The sequence below is a fragment of the Columba livia genome, chromosome 6, assembly GCF_036013475.1.
Source record: "Columba livia isolate bColLiv1 breed racing homer chromosome 6, bColLiv1.pat.W.v2, whole genome shotgun sequence".
In the NCBI taxonomy this organism is placed as follows: domain Eukaryota; kingdom Metazoa; phylum Chordata; class Aves; order Columbiformes; family Columbidae; genus Columba; species Columba livia.
In genome coordinates, this window is record NC_088607.1 from 7886405 (window position 1) to 7905825 (window position 19421).

General features: G+C 39.7%; 1 protein-coding gene across 1 annotated transcript; it reads right to left on the bottom strand.

Annotated features, from left to right (window-relative positions):
• Positions 1 to 2187: 2187 nt before the first annotated feature.
• LOC102097103 (inactive pancreatic lipase-related protein 1) lies at positions 2188 to 17171 on the bottom strand. Its single transcript, XM_005508166.3, has 13 exons — positions 17152 to 17171; positions 16721 to 16769; positions 15768 to 15922; positions 15188 to 15313; positions 13217 to 13351; positions 12057 to 12165; positions 9783 to 9902; positions 9433 to 9552; positions 7913 to 8031; positions 6681 to 6810; positions 5455 to 5566; positions 3557 to 3724; positions 2188 to 2307 (listed from the first exon to the last, which is right to left on the bottom strand). The coding sequence occupies exons 2-13, from the start codon at positions 16767 to 16769 to the stop codon at positions 2244 to 2246; spliced, it is 1407 nt and encodes a 468-aa protein (XP_005508223.2). The 5' UTR covers positions 17152 to 17171; the 3' UTR covers positions 2188 to 2243.
• Between the last annotated feature and the right edge of the window lie 2250 nt (positions 17172 to 19421).

Genomic DNA, 19421 nt, shown 5'->3' on the forward strand with positions numbered 1-19421 from the left:
CTGTTAGGTGTTTGTTAAAATTACATGGGCTGCTGAAGCGGCTATGGCAAAGGATAATGCCGAGAATATCTTGACTGTCAAAACAATTGCGGAGACAAGAATCTGCTTATACTAAGGTAAAGGAACAAAAGACAAAGGAGAAACTCTTCTCCTGTGTTAGGAAGTTAATAGCCCTGTTGAGGTTTCCCCAGCAGGAGGTACTGAGATCAGGAAGCCAAATTCCAGAAGAGACAAATAGTCAAGGCAGAAGGAACGAGTCAACGTCAAAGGGAAACCCAACATCAGATGCTGGCTCTCCTGTCTGTGGTTATGCATGCTGTGGGTAAACCCGTAACTTTATCTTGTGGAGAGAGAATCTGTGTTCCTCCTTGGACTGAATGACTTGAATCGAGTGTGAAAACCTGCAGATTCTTGCAGCCGGATTCTCTGCCTCCTGCACAGCTGCGACCCTGCAGCTGCTGAGAGCAGAGAAGGGCTTTGCAGGACTGACCCAAAACTGGGCTTACTGCAGAACAAACAGTTCACATCCTTGAATTTATCAGGCCTTACCTTCTTATTCTACCACTGCAAGGTTGACCATGGATGGGAAAAAATGGAGCCAAAATAAACATTAGCCTATACCCATCATGGACAGCACAGGCTGGAAACAAAACACACAGAGCAAATTGTTCTGCTCTGCACTTGCTGCTGCCATAAGGAGCTGCACAGAGCCGGAAGCAGTTTCGTGGGGGGGAAGACACAAGTAGTATCATCAGGGTGGAAAACATCTGTTTTTCCCTCTTGAGCTGGACAAGACATTGGCTTAACATTTTAATACCCCACACATCTGTGACAGCATAGCAAGGCATTTCCCATTTACTAATTCAGATACTTATTCCCTATATCTTCCCTAAGGCAATGTTTCATGGACTCAGGAAATAGTGGTTATTCAGGTGAAAATTTGGTTTGTACAGTGCTTTTGAGCACCACAATTGGGTAGTGCCTTTTAATCTGGGCAAGAAGCACAAGTGCGTTATAGAAGGTTTTTAAGCATAAAAGCAAGCCTGCACATCTCTGACTAAAACTGAAATTGCTGGGGAATATTATCTTCTCTTGGATTAGACTAAGGAGTAGTTTGGTTTTCACATAAGGAATTTACTCCAGCTCTGCGGATGGCCATAGGCTGCCAATCTTCCATCTTTTTCTAGTCTTCACAGCCCACTCTCCCACCTGTCACCCTGCAACAGTTGGCAGAATGCACTGAATAAATTAAACTGTATTAGAAGAGTAGTGCTCCAACACAGAATAAAATAGTTTCAACCTCCACCATTGCAAGTGGAATCTGAAGTCTTGCTAAAGTGTTGATGCCCTTCAGGACAAGATATTCTGGGGGAAGAAAGGTCACACAGAGAGGCAGAAAGAGTGAAGTGTCCCACTTTGGGTGACCTCAAGAGAAACTGCTGAAAAGGTCCCAAGGAGTGGTAGATCTCCAGGCCCCAGCAGCAATCTGGGTTTTTCATGGAGGATGGAGTTCCTCTGGGAGCAGAGGAGATGCTCACTGCTTCTCCAGAAGCAGCCTGTAGGAGCTGATACACGATTATGTCGGGAGAGAAATGAATTTGTGGACTATCCACACTTCAGCTGAATGTGTTTATCAAAAAGCAAAGAAAGAAGCAACTCCCTCGTTACATTTCCTGTTTTGCAACTTAAATACATCATCTGGCAGTCTTGTCCAACATATGGAATTTCAGGACACTTTGGTGATTGTTGTAATTATAAGCATGTTAGTGAAATTTCACTAACAATTGGAATTTGCTATGCAGCTTTCTCAAATTAGTTCTGTCCAGATCACCTGGTCTAAACTTAGTTCAGCATTACCACACCAAAACACGTTATCGGTTCTCCATCATGTCCACTGTTCCATCTCTCACAGGTAATTAAAACTAAACTTCCAGCCTCATTTTGTAACCACTCACCCTGCTCTCTGTTTCATCTTTATTTCACCTTATATCTGGGTTTAGCCTTCAGTCTGAAATTATTTTGAAATTAGGGGAATTTTTCAATGGGTTTTTGCTCATGCACTCCTAAATCTGCTCTAAAAATTCTGTCTATAAACAAGTATCTACAGACACCTCCCTCCCCCACCCCAAACCAGCAAAAAAGCCCAACACTCCAGTATCATATCTGCAGTGAATGCAGACTTCAGTGTTTCATGCATGACTAGCTTTTATTGGTAATAAGGTTTGGGGCATCCATGTGTGCTGTTAGCAAGAATCGAGAGTCAGCAGAACATCCTCCCTCACCGTACTGGAACTGCAGAAACGGAATCTGAAAAAAAGGCAAAAATATATCAGTGCCTTGAGTTCTCAAGTTTTGTTGGCGGTATACAAGCAGTTTTGTTTTAATATGTCAACCTAATTTGTCAATTAATACAACTGAACACAACATACTTCAAGCTCCTAAATTTGAAATATTACTGCTGAGGAAAGTACTGATGGACTGTATTAATTCTGATTGACTGTATTATTTCCTTTTGGTTTACAGGTTTCTTTGGTTGGTTGGGTTTGTGTGTTTGTTTGTTTTGTCTGTTTGTTTTCTTCATATTTTGTGCTACCATCACTATTTGGATGATCACAACTACTTGTGCAAAGGGCATGAGTCAATAGAAGAGTGAGTTCACATGTATGGGAACACAATCAGCAACATGCTTTGGTGAAAAGGAACTACAGCAGGACTTAAGAACTCTGCTTAACTGTAACACTGCTGGGCTATGAGCATTTTGCTTTGCTTGAAACTGTTTCTGCCTCCTATCTTGTCTTGTAAGCAATGACATTTTAACTATGAGTTTGTATATGGGCCTAAAACATACCGTGCCTCCTCTTCTATATACCCAAATATAGGGTGAATAAAATAACATAACTGATCAAGCAAATGAGAGTTTGTTTTAAAAAGTCTAGGAAAATGAGTAGCACTGGCTGAGTAAATCATGCTTTTATAATCTGAACATCCATATTCAAAGTCTAGAGAAATCCATTCTAGACTTTTTCCCTTAACATTAGGTGTAGCCTCTTAGGCACAGCTTCCAAGTATTAGTCCTGCTGATTGGAAGAGTAGGCTTATTATCACTGTTCTTTTTTGACAAGCATGATCTCAAGTGACCATCAATATCAATGGAAAACTTCCGCTGGTTCCAACTGACATTGAATCCAACATCCTAATGCAAGCTCAGACACAGATAACCTCTTCTTGTAGACAGTAGGAGCTTGGCAAGAATGCTGCTGATAATCTAAGCCAGCACTGATTTTTCTCATCCAAAGGGTCATACAGGAAGTTGGCTCTTCTGAAGCCTGTATATATTTTAAGTTTTCCTTTGAAGCTATTTAAGGCAAAGGGTTGAAGTAGTAATGAATTGAACTATGGATGAACACTGTCTTGAAAGGAAGGAAATAAAAGCTTTTCTTGATAGTCTTTGAATGCTTTAAGTAGATTTTCTCGTGAAAATGCTTTTACACCACATGTAATTTTGTCACCTATCCTCCCAAGTAGTTTTCAGGATTTTCACAAAGGATATACTTACTCTGCTGAATTTTCTCCAGATTGTACGGTGATAGTTGCAGCTCCCATTGTAGGAAAAGCTGGATTTATCACATTGTTGTTCCACAGAAATTTAACCTTTGTAATTGTTCCAACATTGATTTCTACATCAATGTAGCTTGTGTAAGTCTTGTTTGGTTGGAGGGTTCCCCTGTAAAAAATAACATTTTATGGATGTGAGACATGCTGGCATTTAATATGAATTACTAGTCCTGTCAACTGAGTGGCTGTGAGTTATGAAATCATAACATTATTGCCAATTTTCTAACATCATTTAGCCTGAAACAGTGTCAGAAGAAGCAAAGGCGGATAGGCCTGATGTGCTGCAGTCACACTTCACAATGAAGAACCAATTACAGGATGAACCCTGTGGAGAAGGAAGAGCTTGCTCACTGTTGCTTATGTAGGCAGCTTTTTTTGTTTTGTTTTGGGTTTTTTTCCCACATAAATGAAATTTTCATTATAATGTTAATTAATTTATATGATGCAGATATTGGGTCTGTTTAGGATGGCTGAAAGGATTATCCAGCAGCTGCTCAGCCCGGCTCTGTAGCCGAAATTCCCACACTTGCAGCACTGTGACCGATGCAAATGTGCATCTGCTTTTGCATAACTGCAGTTTATAATATGGCTACTTATTTCATATCACATCAATACAGCAAGCTCTAAACGGCAGCAGTTTGAGACTGATAATGGCTTCATTACAACATCTCACTGAATATGAGCCAGTGCTTCTCCAATCCTCTCCTTTGCCCCCTCTCACCCCCGTGCTCTGAAGGTGGAAGTCTACTTTCCTAAATTTACCCCTGCTCTATGAATTCAAGGGGTATTTGAATGTGTGATGCCTTTATCACTGCAGAACTATTACTGTAGACATGACCTGAGAGATACAGGAGTGAGGGAGGGGAAAAAAAGCAGTGGACTCAGCAGAACCACCCAGAAGAAACCTCTACAGTTTTAACTAGCTTCATGAGAAAGAAAGGATTTTTATTCCTTCCCCTGGTTTTGCACTTTCTCATTCATCTGCCTTCAGAGGAGCATGTTTATTCTTCTCCATATTATAAAGCTTGTGGTAGTGGAAGTAATGAGAGACAGGACAAAATTCCTTTGCATTTTAGTTTCTTTGCCAGATCCACAGTGGTGCCTGATAGGTTAGAGCAAGATTTGCTGGGGAAAAAGAAAAGAAGTTCATTTCCAGCAATTGAATTGACACAGACCCTGCAAACAGCAACTAGACAGTGCTGGAGTGCATTTAGTGTGGGCAGACTGATCTCTGGTGAATGCATGGATTCCTGCAAATGGGGGTCAACTCATAGCAGACACCCACCACCAAGCATGAAGATGGAAAGTCCTTCTTGGAAAACTGGAAGTGACATAGTTGTCAATAAACAAAACCCCAAACCAAAATATGACCTCCAAAACCCACATCAAAATGCCTTCTGCGTATTTTTTCATCATTTCAGATATTTTGGTTGAAACAAACAAGAAAAATGGACATGAAGCAAGCAAGCATCTTCAGTGCAAGCAGGTGGTTATGAGCCATGAAAACCTAGTAGTAAAACATGAGGTAGCTTTAGCAGCAACGTTTTATAAGCTTGTGAAAGACAAAGAGCTCTGAACTCTGCTAGAGTAGATCCAAGCAAGACTTTGGTGGTACAGCAATCAACTAATATCAAATTCAACATTTTAAAATCCTGCATTCTAAACTTTTGCTTTCAAATCCAGAGTGAGTGAACTGCCACTGCGTTTACATCAGGGAGCTGTATCTGGGGCTAGAATGTGATCTGTAAAATAGGACCAGTTTAAACAGAAACATTAATTGAAAATTTAATTAATATGTTCTAGAATTGAAGGGTTTTTTCTGTTGACATTTGAACTTACTTGAGGACCTGATACTGCCTTGTGTTCCCACCAGTTCCATACAGGGCAACATTTGCATATCCTGAAATTTGATGGCTTCCAGAGAGTGTCATGGTTACTTTGTACCTCCAAACTACATAGAAGAAATACAGTAAGTTAGATTGCACCCAGGGAGAAACAGTCTCCAAAATATCAAGATTTAGCTTTTTTGGTCTATACAGTGTGTTTGACAGCAAAATAAAATTATCACTGCCTTGCCCTTTCAGCTCAAGGCTGCATCACAGACTGTCTGGACTGAAAGAAATTCACACGATGCTCCCTCATACCCAAATCTTTGTGCTTCCTGCCCTTCCTTGGGTTATAACCATGCAAAACAAATACAAAACACCTGTGAGTCAGATCTGTTATTGTGTCCTAATGAGATCAACCTAGGAAATGGGTGTTACACTCTGGGAGGGGAAAAAAATATACATATATAGTTCATAACATGGTAAACACAATATAGACCTCTGCACACAAAGTTTTTTTATATACAGTGAAGTTAGAAAGAAGATGATGTTATGAGTAAATACTAATACAAAGCAGAATGTGAACCGTGTAAAAGGGGCATAAAAAATTCTGAAGCTCAAGGAAAATAATTTTTGTGGAAATCTTCTTTTAGTGCACAATTTGCAGAAGCAGCTCTTCTCCCTCTGATTCTTGTTTACAAAGGCAAAGGAAGAACCATCTCATGAGAACTGACATTTAGGATAACCTGGGTTGTAAAGGAGGTCATCTGGTCCATCCATGTCTCAAAGCAGGGCCAGCTGTGATCAGCTTGCTCTTGGACTTTGTCAAATCAAGTTTTAAACATCTCCAAAGATAGAGATTTCACAGCCTCTCCGGACACCTCTTCCTGTATTTAGCCACTGTCATTGTGACAGTAGTTTTCATACTATTTAGTAAAAATTTTCCTTGCTGCAACTTCTGTGCATTGCCTCTCCCCCTTTCTCCATGCACCTTGTAGCTCAGTCCACTAAACATCTCAGTGACCTCCTTGGACTCTATAATTTTTCAGCATCTTTCTTGTACTGGAGGGCCCAAAACTGGGCAATACTATTGGAGCAGAAAGAGGAAAAGGCATGAAGGACTCAAGAGCCATTGCACTATTATCAGGTCTGTTCATCTGCTAAAATTAAGTGGAAAACAGGAAAATAAAAAGGTTTGTTTACAAGGAGTAGGAAGCAATAGAAGCAATTGAAACTCACGAGGAAAGTCCCTGGCATCTCCAGTATTCAGATAAAGTTTGGTGATATCGTTTGTAACTTGCCATTTGAATCTATCTGCATAGTGACCCATATTAGGGCATCCACCGTGTGGGCATGGGAAACAGTTTCCCTAGTGAAAACAAATGTATCTATTAATAACATTATCCAGACAGCCAAGAAAAAAAAATAGTTACAGGACTTATTTTAATATACCCACCTAACTGGCCCTGTATCAAAGCAACAACAAATTTTAAGTAACCCTGAGAGCTGAGAAAGATCACATAAGCTAGCCAGCTTTCTCAAATATTCTGATCTTTCAGGGCTATATGTTTTTTCTTATGCCATTTAGCTCAATCCTGCTGCACACATGATATCCTTGAGTAGTCTTGAACTGGAACAGGGAGGAGATGTCCTTCCCAGCATGTGAAGATCGTTATCTCCTCATACCTTCATGTGGGGTCAAGAAAGGCTTTGTCTTGAAAATGAAGCTCATTTTGGTAGCAAAAGCTGATTTCCACTATGGTGACAGAAGCAGTTAGTTACCTTCTCCCAAAGTGATCTGAGAAGTGGGATCTCTATGACCTGCTCAGAACGCATAAAGGTCAATCTGAGCACTATGTAAGATTATACCTCTGTCTGTAGGATGTGACAAACCTGTTACCTCTCTGCTGCTCTGCAGCTGTAGGTCTCTCTCTCCCAGTCTGGGACAGGAAAGAACTTCCTGACCTGGTCCATAAACCATTGCACTTTGTCCCCAAGGCCATCTTAAGCCACCAAAGTATTTGACCATGGGATGATCCCATCAGGCTTAATATTTTACTTGTTCTGAAAATAAGATATTTAAGCTATGTTTGAAAGCTCACCTGCTACAGTGTGGGATTCCACTCATTTCTATTTGATAAATACATTTGGTGATTGTGAGGGCAGGTTCTCCTCCTGACCTTTTCCCCAGGTGATGCAGTAAAGCAGCCCTGGGGAAGCGTCACCAGCTCCAGTAGCAGCTCAGGGCTCTCACATCGTCACAGAACCAGGGATGACCCTGTTTTGTTGTTACTTTTTCCTACTTTGACCCGTGTCAGCTGCATGAGCTATAACACTTTAGGATGGCTGACACTTCCCTTACAGATGCACTCACTGTCTGTAAGCTAGCATAAATACACTGAATTGTAGATGTATAGATAAGAGCCGCATTCTTTGATATGGTCCACCCAAAGGCTCTAAGAAATACTTACTGCTTCAAAAGTGTCATATGAAGCACAAGCATAGCCTAGAAATCCATCAGGGTAAACAATACTGTCAGAGTAATACTTGTAACTCCGCAGATGATTGCAAGCCACAAAGTCCCGAGTTCCTGTGAAAAGATGCTCCCAGGTTAGTTCTTTCTTTCTGTTACCATTCTAGAAAACATACTGGCACAGTCCTTGCCATGGCGCTGAGATGCATCTTTCTTCCTCAAAAGCCTCATCACAATTCTTGTAGTATCAAACAGAAGGTTTGAAGCTTACTTTTGCAATTAATTGATGCTCTAAGGGATGTCACTGAGTCAACAGGTATAAAATACAAATTTGAAATGCTTTGTGGAGACCAACTGTGCAGTTCAGCCCAGGCCTCCCCTCCCAAACACTTAAGCCATCTGACCGAGTTTCACAATGGAAACGAGAACTGCATAAAGCAGGTCTTTTGTAGGCAACAGTTGCATTACCATAACAAAAGAAAACCAAATGAAAAGTATTTAACACTGAACTTCCTAGGGAAACGTTGATTTGCTCCAGCTGAGGACTTCAAAACAAAATTATTATGATTTTGGGGGTGCTTAAGGAAGAGAGACTCTTGAAATTAAAATAATGAATATATTATTTTCTTTTGTGTTGCCTTTATTATCCTGACTTTAGGTTAAAAAGAAGATCATATACAACACAGTTGTTCCTTTGTGCTTTAGTTGCCCATTACTGATAACAAGTTTACTCTATCAAAAAAAGGTAGTGCCTCCAGCTGCATTGAATAAAACCTGGAGAAAATGGCTAGTTATCACAAATAAGTTCTCAGGTTCCTAGAGCTTAAGGTCTTTGCAGTAATGTAAGAAAGAGCTCAGATAATATACTAAAAAATCTCTACAGCATAAATATTCGTGGGTTTTTTAAAATGTTATGTTAGATTTAACTTTATAAAGACACAAAGAAATTTTGTAACACGGCTTTTATTGGAACCATGTAAAATAACAAAAAACAGCGTGCTTGAGCAGCTACGTGCCAATCTTTTTTTAGCTGACTAAAAATAGACACAATGACATTGCTCTAGTGCAATGCAGACTGTAACAGGTAATTAAAAAAAATAATAATTGCTCTATCTGGGAAGAATCGCAGCTGAAGCTCTGCTAACAGAAGTGGCTGTCGGCATCAGCAGCCCGCTCCACCCAGTACTGCTGCTGGGCAACTAAACAGAAACAAAGTGAAATGTGTTGTTACAGATCCTTCAAAATTTTTGGCACAGTTTCAGTAACTTTTGTTTCTGCTCTTAGATACTTTAAAGGAGGCGTATTTAGCAGAGGCAAACCCTTTGACATGTTTGTTTTTGAATAAGCTCTGGAAAATGGCACGTTTTGAGCTTATTAAGAGTTTCATTGTAGTCTACAGCTGCCATTGCTGATGAACGCACTAAAAGCTAATGTAAACCACCTGAATTAAGAGAAGTTAAGTGGTTACATTTTGAGGGTGACCTTTCTCTGAATTTGTAATGCAATCAGCCTACTTACCTTCCCAGATGCCATCCAGATCCACGATCTGTGAAATGGGGTTCTTATCACAGCCTGGCATTTCCCTCCCTCCATTTGGATAAAAGTCAAGGTGTCCTACAGCTGTGCTCATGCCAAAACCTGAAACATTTAAAGCAGGGGTAAGCACATTTTAAATTAATGTTATCTCATACCTATAGCTGCTGGCTTGAAGTTTATATGTTTGGTGTTTTAGAATGTGAGTTGTTAGTGACCAGTGTGGTGCATCTTTTCTGTATCTATGCGTCACCCAGCACAACAGAGTCTTTCTGAATGATCAGAATACTTGAGTGTTAATAATGTGTATTACTACAGTAAAGCTGAATACTCACCTAAGTAGGGGATTGTGGGAGCTGTATCTGTGTGGATAACATCAACAAACTCGGCATCAGATCTGTCCAGTCTGACTTCAATTGGTGTGTCTTGAAAATAAGGTTGAGCAGGGTCCAGTCCTGAAAGAAAAAGACTAGTATTATATCATGTATCATTCTACATAATATTGTGATTGTATATAATGAACATCACATGCATAGTTGCCTCTGGTTCATTGTATCTAAGTAGTATAGATGTTAATAAAATAATGATATATGGTCTCTCTTACCAAGTGACTTTTCTCCCAGGAAAAAGGGTTACTTGCGTGAAGCCTGTCATGTTTTACTGCTTTACATAAATATTGCATAAATATTGAATACTCTTCTCAGTTTTGTTCTCTGGGAGAGTATTAGAGGTTTTAAAATATTCAAAATGGTGTCTCTGCTTTGTGAGGTCTCTGGATTTTTTTTTTTCTTTTAGAAATTAATACATATAGCAAAAAATATGCCTCTTGGTATTTGCAGAGTCAGTTAAACAACTGAAGAAAGATGGGGTGTTTTCCTTGAGGAACAGCACAGGGGTGTGTGGATGGTTGTGCAGTGGCCATGTTGCACTGATGCTCCTGCTCCAGGCAGAGACAACCTGTGCTTCTATGGAGCTTTGCATTGCTTCTTGGCCATCTGCGTTTTCACCATTTAAGCCTTGCAGTGTTGCAAAATGGTTCCTTCAAGAGTCATTTGCTCTCAGCTAGTGTGGATAGACTGCAGGTTACAAGCCAAAGAATGTTAAAAAGGAAACCTTGCTGTTGGATGAAAGGGAAGATGAGAATGTTTCTGGCAAATAGTCACAGAGGCTTGCTCCATTGTATCTTGTGAGACACAGATGCTATTTATGGGACCAGTGAAGAACTTCCACGGTCTGCGTACTCAGAGCAACATGTAGACAGATATAAAACAAACAAGACCCGAAAATTCTCTCTCTGAAAGAACTGAACAGGAAAACCTGATTCAGCAATAGCGAGAGGTTTCCTTAATTTCTGAGTGCATAGAGTAACTCACAACAGAGAGACAACAGAGCAATTAGTTGCCTGGCAGGCAGAACTGAATCAGTACAGCTGACTGAAAATTAAGAGAACAACATCATATTACTTAAAAACGTTTAAACTTGGAAATGTGGAAGCACTTGAAAGAGAGAGGCTGTTTCTTAGAAACACAGTGAAAATGGGGAGAGGGAGGCAGGGTCCTTTCTGATCAGTCAGCTCTGACGTTACGTAGAGAGTAAGAGTGACCTAAAGTAACTCAAACTAATACAGGTTGTATAAACATAATGCCTGTGGCCTCCCTCAGAAAGAAAAAGGGAATTAAGTTGAAATCTGACTGTTTAAGTACGAGTGCACTTTCCTAGTAAGTCTGTTTGAATCTGTACAGACAATATAATCCTATATGACTCAGTTTTTGCTGCCAAGGAAATACAGGTTTTTAGTGTATTGACAGTTAGGTGAAGAAATTTAAACTTTCTGAAGTTTACTGGAAATAATAACAATAATAAATCATAGTTTAATTACTGTTAATGTACTCTAGCAGGTGAAAAGTTTATATAGACGTAGCAAAGCAAGGTGATAATGGGAGATACATCAGGAAGGTTAGCATACTGCTTCTGAAACATCAGGTTTAACCCATCCTTTTCTAGAAAATGATAGTGATTTTGTACTGTAGCTTTGCCAACAACTAACTGCTTGCTCTTGTGCTTCTTCTAGCATTCTTTGTAGGGACCTGCAAGCTGTGGGTGATGTTGTGCATCAGATGTGCTACTGTGTAACAGGCTAGATCAATGAAATATGAAAATGGCAGTAGAAAGCTGCTATTAAAAAGAAGGTAGGGATTATAATCCTGATCTGTTTTATTACATTAGTGCTGGACAAATCCTTATGAAAAACAATCATGGCAGCTAAAGCTCATTCTGGTTGTAAGTTCATTTGTAAGAGTGACAATGGGATATCATTATGTCAAAGCATCGTTCCCATCCTGCTCCAAAAGAGCGCTGGTCTGGGTAGTAACACTGTTTAGTTGAAGCACCAGAGAGCAAGCTCTGTAGATATTGCCACAACTGTCAGTGTATATTAGCAAGTCAGCTGATGTATTTATTTCAGGTGGCTGCAAGTTCTATATTGCCCAAATTACCCTTGACTAAACTACAGCAAACAGTCAGATATGATTGTAAGAGAAAATGAACAGCAACCTTTTGTTAAGCAGTGGTGCTTTTAGTCTGAGCTGTGACTTAAGTCACTGACTTACCAGTTATTCTACTGATTCCTGGCCGCCTCTTGCCAGCCTCGCCTGCCGCATGTGCTCCGAGGCTGTGGCCAATTACGTGAATATTGGATAGGGAGGTTCCATATTTTTCCTGAGAAAATAGGAATATAAAAAATTACTTTATCTATTTTCATCAATATTGGGAAGAGTAAAAAGGGGCTGAAAAACTACTTTTAATTTGACTACAGACTCAAGAACTCCTATGGGGTTTCAGCATCTGTTTGCCAGTTTAGGTACTTATGTCCCAAACAGAGATTTTTTCAAAACTCCTTATTCAGCTACTGCCCTCATCTGGACAGTCTTAGAACTCTGTATAGCTCTGCCTAGAGAGCCCTGAGAGGCTCTGTATCCACTGTACATCCTGGACCCATTGAGATTCAAAGGATGCTTATCTGGCTTGCAAGATTCAGCCAGGCAGGAACCCCTGGCAGATCAGGCACTATGAGCAGCTGGAGGAGGACATGAGAAGAGAGATGTCTTCAGCCTTTTTGGAGAGGAATTCAGTGGCTGTACCACAGATGTAGGGTGCGAGACACAGGTGAGAGCACTCTTAGCACCAGAGTGCTATCCATTTGAGTATTTTAGAGTTCTCTTGTCAGAAAATATGTGTTGAAAAGACTTAGGCTAAAAGACTGCTTCAAACCAAGTGCAGCTTTTGTAGCTTTAGGCACTGTGCACACTGCCTTTCCTCTGAGGCAGCTGAGAAGGTCCTCCTTGTCCCCAGCTATTGTTACTGGAGAGCAGTTTGTCCTTCAGCTGCTGTTGTCTACCAGCTGTTTTTCTGGCATTCTTCAGAGTTGTTTTGTGGGATTTGTCACAGTGAAAAGACAGTTTGCTGTGTCCATTATTTCCGAATATTTAAACCTACACATCACTTTACATCTGTTAACATCTATGGAATAACGGTTTGGTTGTACTATGGGAATGTCTTGTAGCACTTCATATTCCTAAATTGGCTAACCATGCTGTTATGACATAGTTCTCTAACCTTAAAAATCTTTTTTTCAGCACAACTTCTAAAATAATCAGTGAATATAAGAAAAGGTTTTTACCTGATTATATTCGTATTAATGAAAGTTCCTGAATTGTATTTCTTTCAAATCAGCATTATGACTATAGCTTTATAACCAGAAGATTCTTACCATGAGAACATTGATAAAATAAGCTATTTCAGCGCCTACAACACGGATGTTGTTTGATGCCTGGGTGTATTGACATCTTGAACCTTTTTTCCAGTCTACGCAGATGCAGTTCACATCTTCCACACTGAGCAACCTCTGTTTTGTAAAACAAAAGTGAAAACCAAAGAGTCCCATAGTAAATACATTCTGGAATTGATTCATGTTGTTTGTTACAGCTCAGCTCATAAATGTTTCAGGAATTTGTATGAGAACATTTAAGGAAGCAAAACCTCAGCATAAACTTGTGCTCATGCCTGCACACAGGTGTATGAGCACTCACCCAATATTGAAATAGGGTAATATCCTGTGATATTGGCCACACCATCGTTTTGAAAACCCATAGCAGTATTTTTTTTTTCAGAAGGGAAAACAATACACTGGTACTTTCAAATTTTTAATTTCAATCAATATTTGTATGCAGCACCAAATTACAGCTCTACTCATATACTGATTGACTTAAGTGATTTAAAAGCGCTTCTTAAATTCAAATTCAGATACAATTCATGCTTGATGATAAGAATCAGAAGTGTTTTTCTGATATCAATTTGTGAGAAAGAGTGTCTGTGTTTTTATGAGAGGGTGCATAAATTGCTGGTGTCACTGAACATGCATTTCAGATTTATGGCTTTATTTGGGAATATGGGAATGTTTGTCAGATACTTTGTCTGCCATAGAATCTGAAGTTTTCTTTCCTCAGCTAGATTGGCTAAGGGTATGTTGCTTTATCAGCTTTGTTATATTTATTCTTTGTTTGTGTTCAGAAATTACAAAGCATCTAAAACAAAAAGACTGGCAAAGGACATAAAAGGCAATGAAAGCATCTGTGGCCATATGCCAGAAGTTGTAAAAATAAATGTGTGGATACAATTATTACTTAATGGGAAAGTAAATAAAAGGTATGTATAGGAGGGCTGATGTAGTCACAATACCATTTGCTCCAGTCTTTACTGAAAAGATTCACTAAGACCATACTTATTTAACAAATTGGAGTATTGTGATAAAACACAGGCCACTGTAATAGAGAAAGAATTTATCTCATGTCTCTACATCCTTGTGATAACTGATCAGAAGGACTTGAGGGACTAGCTGAAGCAAAATGTGAGCTATCTTGTTGGTTGTGAGGGTCTAGAACAAAAAAAATCTCTAAGGAAGGAAAAAGGGATATGAGAATTACAAAAACATCCATCTGCTTCTGATATATTGAAAAAAAATAACTAACAAATCCAACAATCATTCCTCAATGTTCATAAGGTGATAATCCCAACAAGAAACTGCCAAATAAATTTATTTTCTTTTGACCTAATAGCAAAGAGAAGCAGGTAAAGGGATGCAATAAATATGAAATAACTTGATTTTTAGTGGACTTTCAGGTTGTTTCTCATAGTATTCTCATAAACAAAATAGGAATATAGAATGTGAACAAAATTCTAGTTGTGTGAATTGTTAGTTGAAAGACCATATTCTAGAAGTGTCATGTGCCATCAGCTGGTACTTTGTTCTATGTGCTGTGTGCCTTGCAGCTTCCATTAGCTGCTGCTGCAATTAAAAGCTTTTTTTTATAGGATTTGAGAAGACCATAAGTGGGATTTGCAATTTTGTATGGGAACAAGATACAATGTATGGGATACAAGAAATAACTTGGAATTAGTGCAAAAATCAAGAAAGCAGAGCACTTCATTCATGGTTCCTAGCAAGTCCTAGATTGAAAGTTTTGCCACTCACTTCACTAAAGAGATGCATTTTACTTCATGTTTTCCTCAAGGTACAGAGCTACATATTTAAGTTGCTAACCATTTTAACATAAGCAGCCTTTCTTCCCCTTTTCCCCACGAGAGAAATAGGTTAGAAAGAGAAAGCAGACTATTTATAGGAAGGTCTTTATCAAAGCAAACTAAAGAACTTAACAGGACAGGATTTTCCTGTGGTACCTACCTGACACATGTCATACAGCCAGTTTTCATCTCCTTTATCTATAAATCCGTGTACAATAAATCTGGTCATCCTGTTTGCATTGAAATTTGAGAAGCCAATTGTTTTGTCATCAATTGCAGAGATCTCCTGTTGTAGATATTAAATTAATAAACATTTAAATCTTTCTGTAAGGAGTTTATCAAAATCGCTAAGACCTGAACTATGCTCATCTGTACAGGTGTTTAATGTTATGCAATATTAAACTCATCTGCAAGTGTTCACATGACTATGGATGAAGTCTCTATCTCCATTCAAACAAGCTTTGACACTTATCTTAGAGCAGCCAAGACTTGACTCTGTGTGTTTTCATCTTATCTATTGAAAAAAAAATACCCATTGTTTTTAAAAACACACAGTTTCCCAGTACTTCTCAGTGGCCATACAGAAAACCTGGGAGAGTGTTGCTTTGTGAGGGCAGGAGGAGAAAGAGAATTTTGCCCCAGAGACCCCGCCAAGGAACTGTAAGAGGTTTTTTCTCTTAAAAAAAAAAAAAGGTGGAGATTTGATCCTTTCTGGCACTTTAAAGGAACATAGCTCTTACCTGATAGGCTTGAGGATTTTGTCTTGTGTACAGGAGGAAGCGAGGGTTTATCCTTTCTGGACTCCAGGGTAACTTACGGATTGGTCTTTCCACAGTCCCAGACCATGGTACATCATCTGAGAAACATCCAATCCTATCATAGCAAACTTGGTCACCTGTAGCACATGGATCAGATCAAGAATATGTGAATGAGCAAAGAAGTGGAGCACATTACTCATAACTCACAGCGTCTCTTCTCTGGAGGTCTCTTGAAAATCCTGTGGTTTACAGAAAGCAAAGACCAGTAGTTACTGTTTCTCAGGTCTTCAAAGGCTATATTTTACCCTAAGGAAAGAAGTCATGCTGTTGCTCCTCAACAAAATAAGCAGTGGAGTTCCTCTGCGGCTACCCTGTTCCATAATTTCAGTATCTTTACCCAGCTGTGTTTTGCCCAAGGAAAAGACAGCTGATGAGTTTCTCCTAATTCCAAGTCAAGGTATTGCAAAAAATCAGCAATAACTCAAGACTGTGCTCAACAGCTGACTACTGTACACAAGAAGTCTTCTACTATACAAGCCAGTGGCTTCCGCTGAACATAAAGCTATCCTGCCGTTTTGCCTGTCCCCACCTTGCTGCTTCCACATTTTCACCACTCAAGAAGAGTACTCACTCTTCTACTCACTCACTCTTCTACTCACTCACTCTTCTACTCACTCACTCTTCTACTCACTCACTCTTCTACTCACTCACTCTTCTACTCACTCACCCTTTGCTCTGAGATAGGAAACACAGGACTTCTTGCATACTCCTGGGGTGGAGTATTCAAGAATGGAGAAGAGGAAAGAAAACATGCAAAGACACTCATCTCACTGTAATCTCAGTCAGTGGGTTTTGAGGAACCATGGTGTAGAATAATATCCCACAAAATATAGCAGCATAGAAAGGCTAAATAAATATTAACTCCATATACTTACCTTCTGCTGCATTGAGCAGAAATAGTGCAAGTATCCAAATTCCAAGCATCTGGAAGAGTAGAAAAAGAAGCAATTAGGATGTTCTAACTTGCTGGATTACCAAATGCTTTCTGGTGCTGAAATTTCTCAAGGTGAACAGGATGCTACAGCTGTCTGCTCTACAATAGGTATCTATGACCACTGCATATGTGAGACATGTATCACCCAGCTTGATGTTTGCTCATCCCACTAGAGATTGTGGGGCTTCTAAAACTACTAAAGTGTAGCTTAAGTTCAGAGTGATTTTTGTCCTGTTGAGGCTGTGTAGTAGCTACATTAGAGCTAGCATAAAGATACCTATGTGAGCTGCCATTCCCCTTTGTACTGCTGTATCTTGGGAAGCCCTGCACCTGATGAGGTAAAAGAAAACCACCAAAGCCTGAACTACTCACAGTGCAGCCTTGGAGCTCCCTACACTAATGTATGAACTTTACATGTACTTTTATAGTCTGCTTTGTCCTTGGAAATGTTCCCAGAAAGATAGGAAGGTTAATTTCAGATTATGTAGCTGAAAAACAACTTAAATGACAAGTTTCTTTGAGAACTCCAAAAATCCATGGACACAGATTTATTGAATTGGTGTGCTGGAGCCCAAAATAGGATATTTGTTCCGGAGGTAGGGTAATTCACAGGCAGCAACACATCGTGAGGGGGACTTTAAAGAGAATTATGTAGGTCTGTGTGGCAGGACATGTAGAGGCTTGTCTTGGCTGAGAAGGCTTTTGTTTCTAGGGCTGTCTAGCTGGGATGTAGGAGGTCTACTGGGGGAATTAATAGGGAACCTCATCACCTTCAAGTCCCCTTCCAAGTGACTTTGGATCTGATCTCCTGGTGTCCCTTTCATTTTCGTGTTGAAATAAGAGGATGTAGAGCAAGGGTGTCAAACTAATTTTTACATGTAATTCTATGACTGTACAAATGTAGGACTAGTTACATTTTATACAGTTCTGAAATTACATTTAGCCCTTTGAAGGCAACCATGAGGCTGATGTGGCCCCTGGTGAAAAGGAGTTTGACACCCCTGATGTAGAGGGACAGTTGTCTATCCCTTTGGATCCTTTTTATTCTACCCATGTAACCCAAGTTTTGAGGAAGCCCTTCTAAGTGATGAATGAACATGTTGGACATGCAAATATTAATAACATACAAAGAAATAGCAACATGGCTGCTTTGCGTAGTGATGTTACAGAACTCAGTAGGTTGTTCTACCAGAGACATTAACTAAAAGGTGAAGAACAGCCTGTGCAAATGAACAGGACCAGGTCTGAGAGCCCTCAATCCTGTTCATCTCTACAAGTCTCTAAGTGAATTCCAGAAGAAAGGAGTACTCATTTAACTTTTCACCTAGAAAACTTTGCCAGCTTGGTTATGCTTTTTGGCTGTGGCCACACATCTTTCCAGAGTTGATATGCCTTAATCTCCACCTCTGAGAATGGCCAAATGGATACCAGCTGTGTGTATAGGTAGGATCACACTGCTATCCTCCATGCTGTTGGGGTTTACTTCTTTAAATGTCAGGGAGATTTTTTTTGATTTCTTCCAGAACATCACCTTGGATAATAATTTAGAGCTCAGTGCTCCTGTTCTTAATTCAAGTAGCATTGTAGTTTATAAATATGCTTCTGTCAGTGATACAGGAGAATAAGTACATGCCCTAGTACGCTGGCAAGCTTTAATACTTATTTAAAATGAGGGGGGAAGAGTCTTTCCCATTTAATTTAAGTGCTGGTGAAAAAGATTGGAGTTAGGATTTTATCACAGTCTGCTGCTCTTATTCAACACTGTAATAACACAGAGCACGCTGATTAACTAGACAATTCCTTAGGCTGTGGTCAGATGGGTTTCAGCTGCTTGCTTCTCCTTTGGGCTGGGATGCATGTCCTTCAGTATGATGCAGGCTGCTCACTATGCCTGGAAGAGCCAGTCTGCTCCACATGGCCTTGCAGTCAAGGGCTGTTGAAAGAAAGATGGCTTTCAAGAAAACAAGCAACAAATGAAGGTCTAGCTGTGTTTCAGCTGTCCTGAAGAAGCTGTAGTCTGGAATAGGAAGCAGACAGAGGTGAGGACTGGATTTCCCATGCTGCAGGATGCTGTGGCTCTCTCCTGGGATGTGGCATGATGCTTCCCAGCATTGTTCATACTTCTCTGGCCACCTGTCAAGTCCCTGGGGGGACCTGCAGTACTCAGGATTGCAGATCTCTCTTGGCTGAACCTCAGACTTGTGTTTAATTATGCTTCTAATTTCATACAGGCTTGGTTAGTGTTTAGTCAAGCATTTGACACTGAATGTTATTCTCTTGTAAAAATATTTCATTTATCTATTTATGTTCATTATAAATATGTTCTTAATATTGTATTTCTGCTTCTAATTCTTAGAAGTTCATCTGCCCAAGTGCTTATACATCATTTATCAAACATGGGGAGATACGAGTGAATAAATTACTAACTCTTTCATCCTGTTCATTAACTTATAGTTTGTTTTTTATACATAGAAAAATATCCACTGCCTTGGTCATTTAAAACTTTAGGTGGCTCATTTGTGCCATGCTTTGCAGAGCTGTAGTGTTTGTTTTATTGTGAAATAGTTAATTCCAGGTTTTGCAAAGCCTGGAGTTATTCCAAGTCAGAGTCTCTCTCCAGGATTGTCAGCAGCCGCAGCAAA

Bases quoted from the DNA above. Each gene is read 5' to 3' on its own strand.
- LOC102097103 (XM_005508166.3), bottom strand. From the start codon at position 16,769: ATGCTTGGAATTTGGATACTTGCACTATTTCTGCTCAATGCAGCAGAA. The intron at 15,314-15,767 runs GTAAGAGCTATG...TATCTACAACAG, and splicing joins AAAATCCTCAAGCCTATCAG to GAGATCTCTGCAATTGATGA. The intron at 12,166-13,216 runs GTAAGAATCTTC...CTATTTTCTCAG, and splicing joins ATTTTATCAATGTTCTCATG to GAAAAATATGGAACCTCCCT.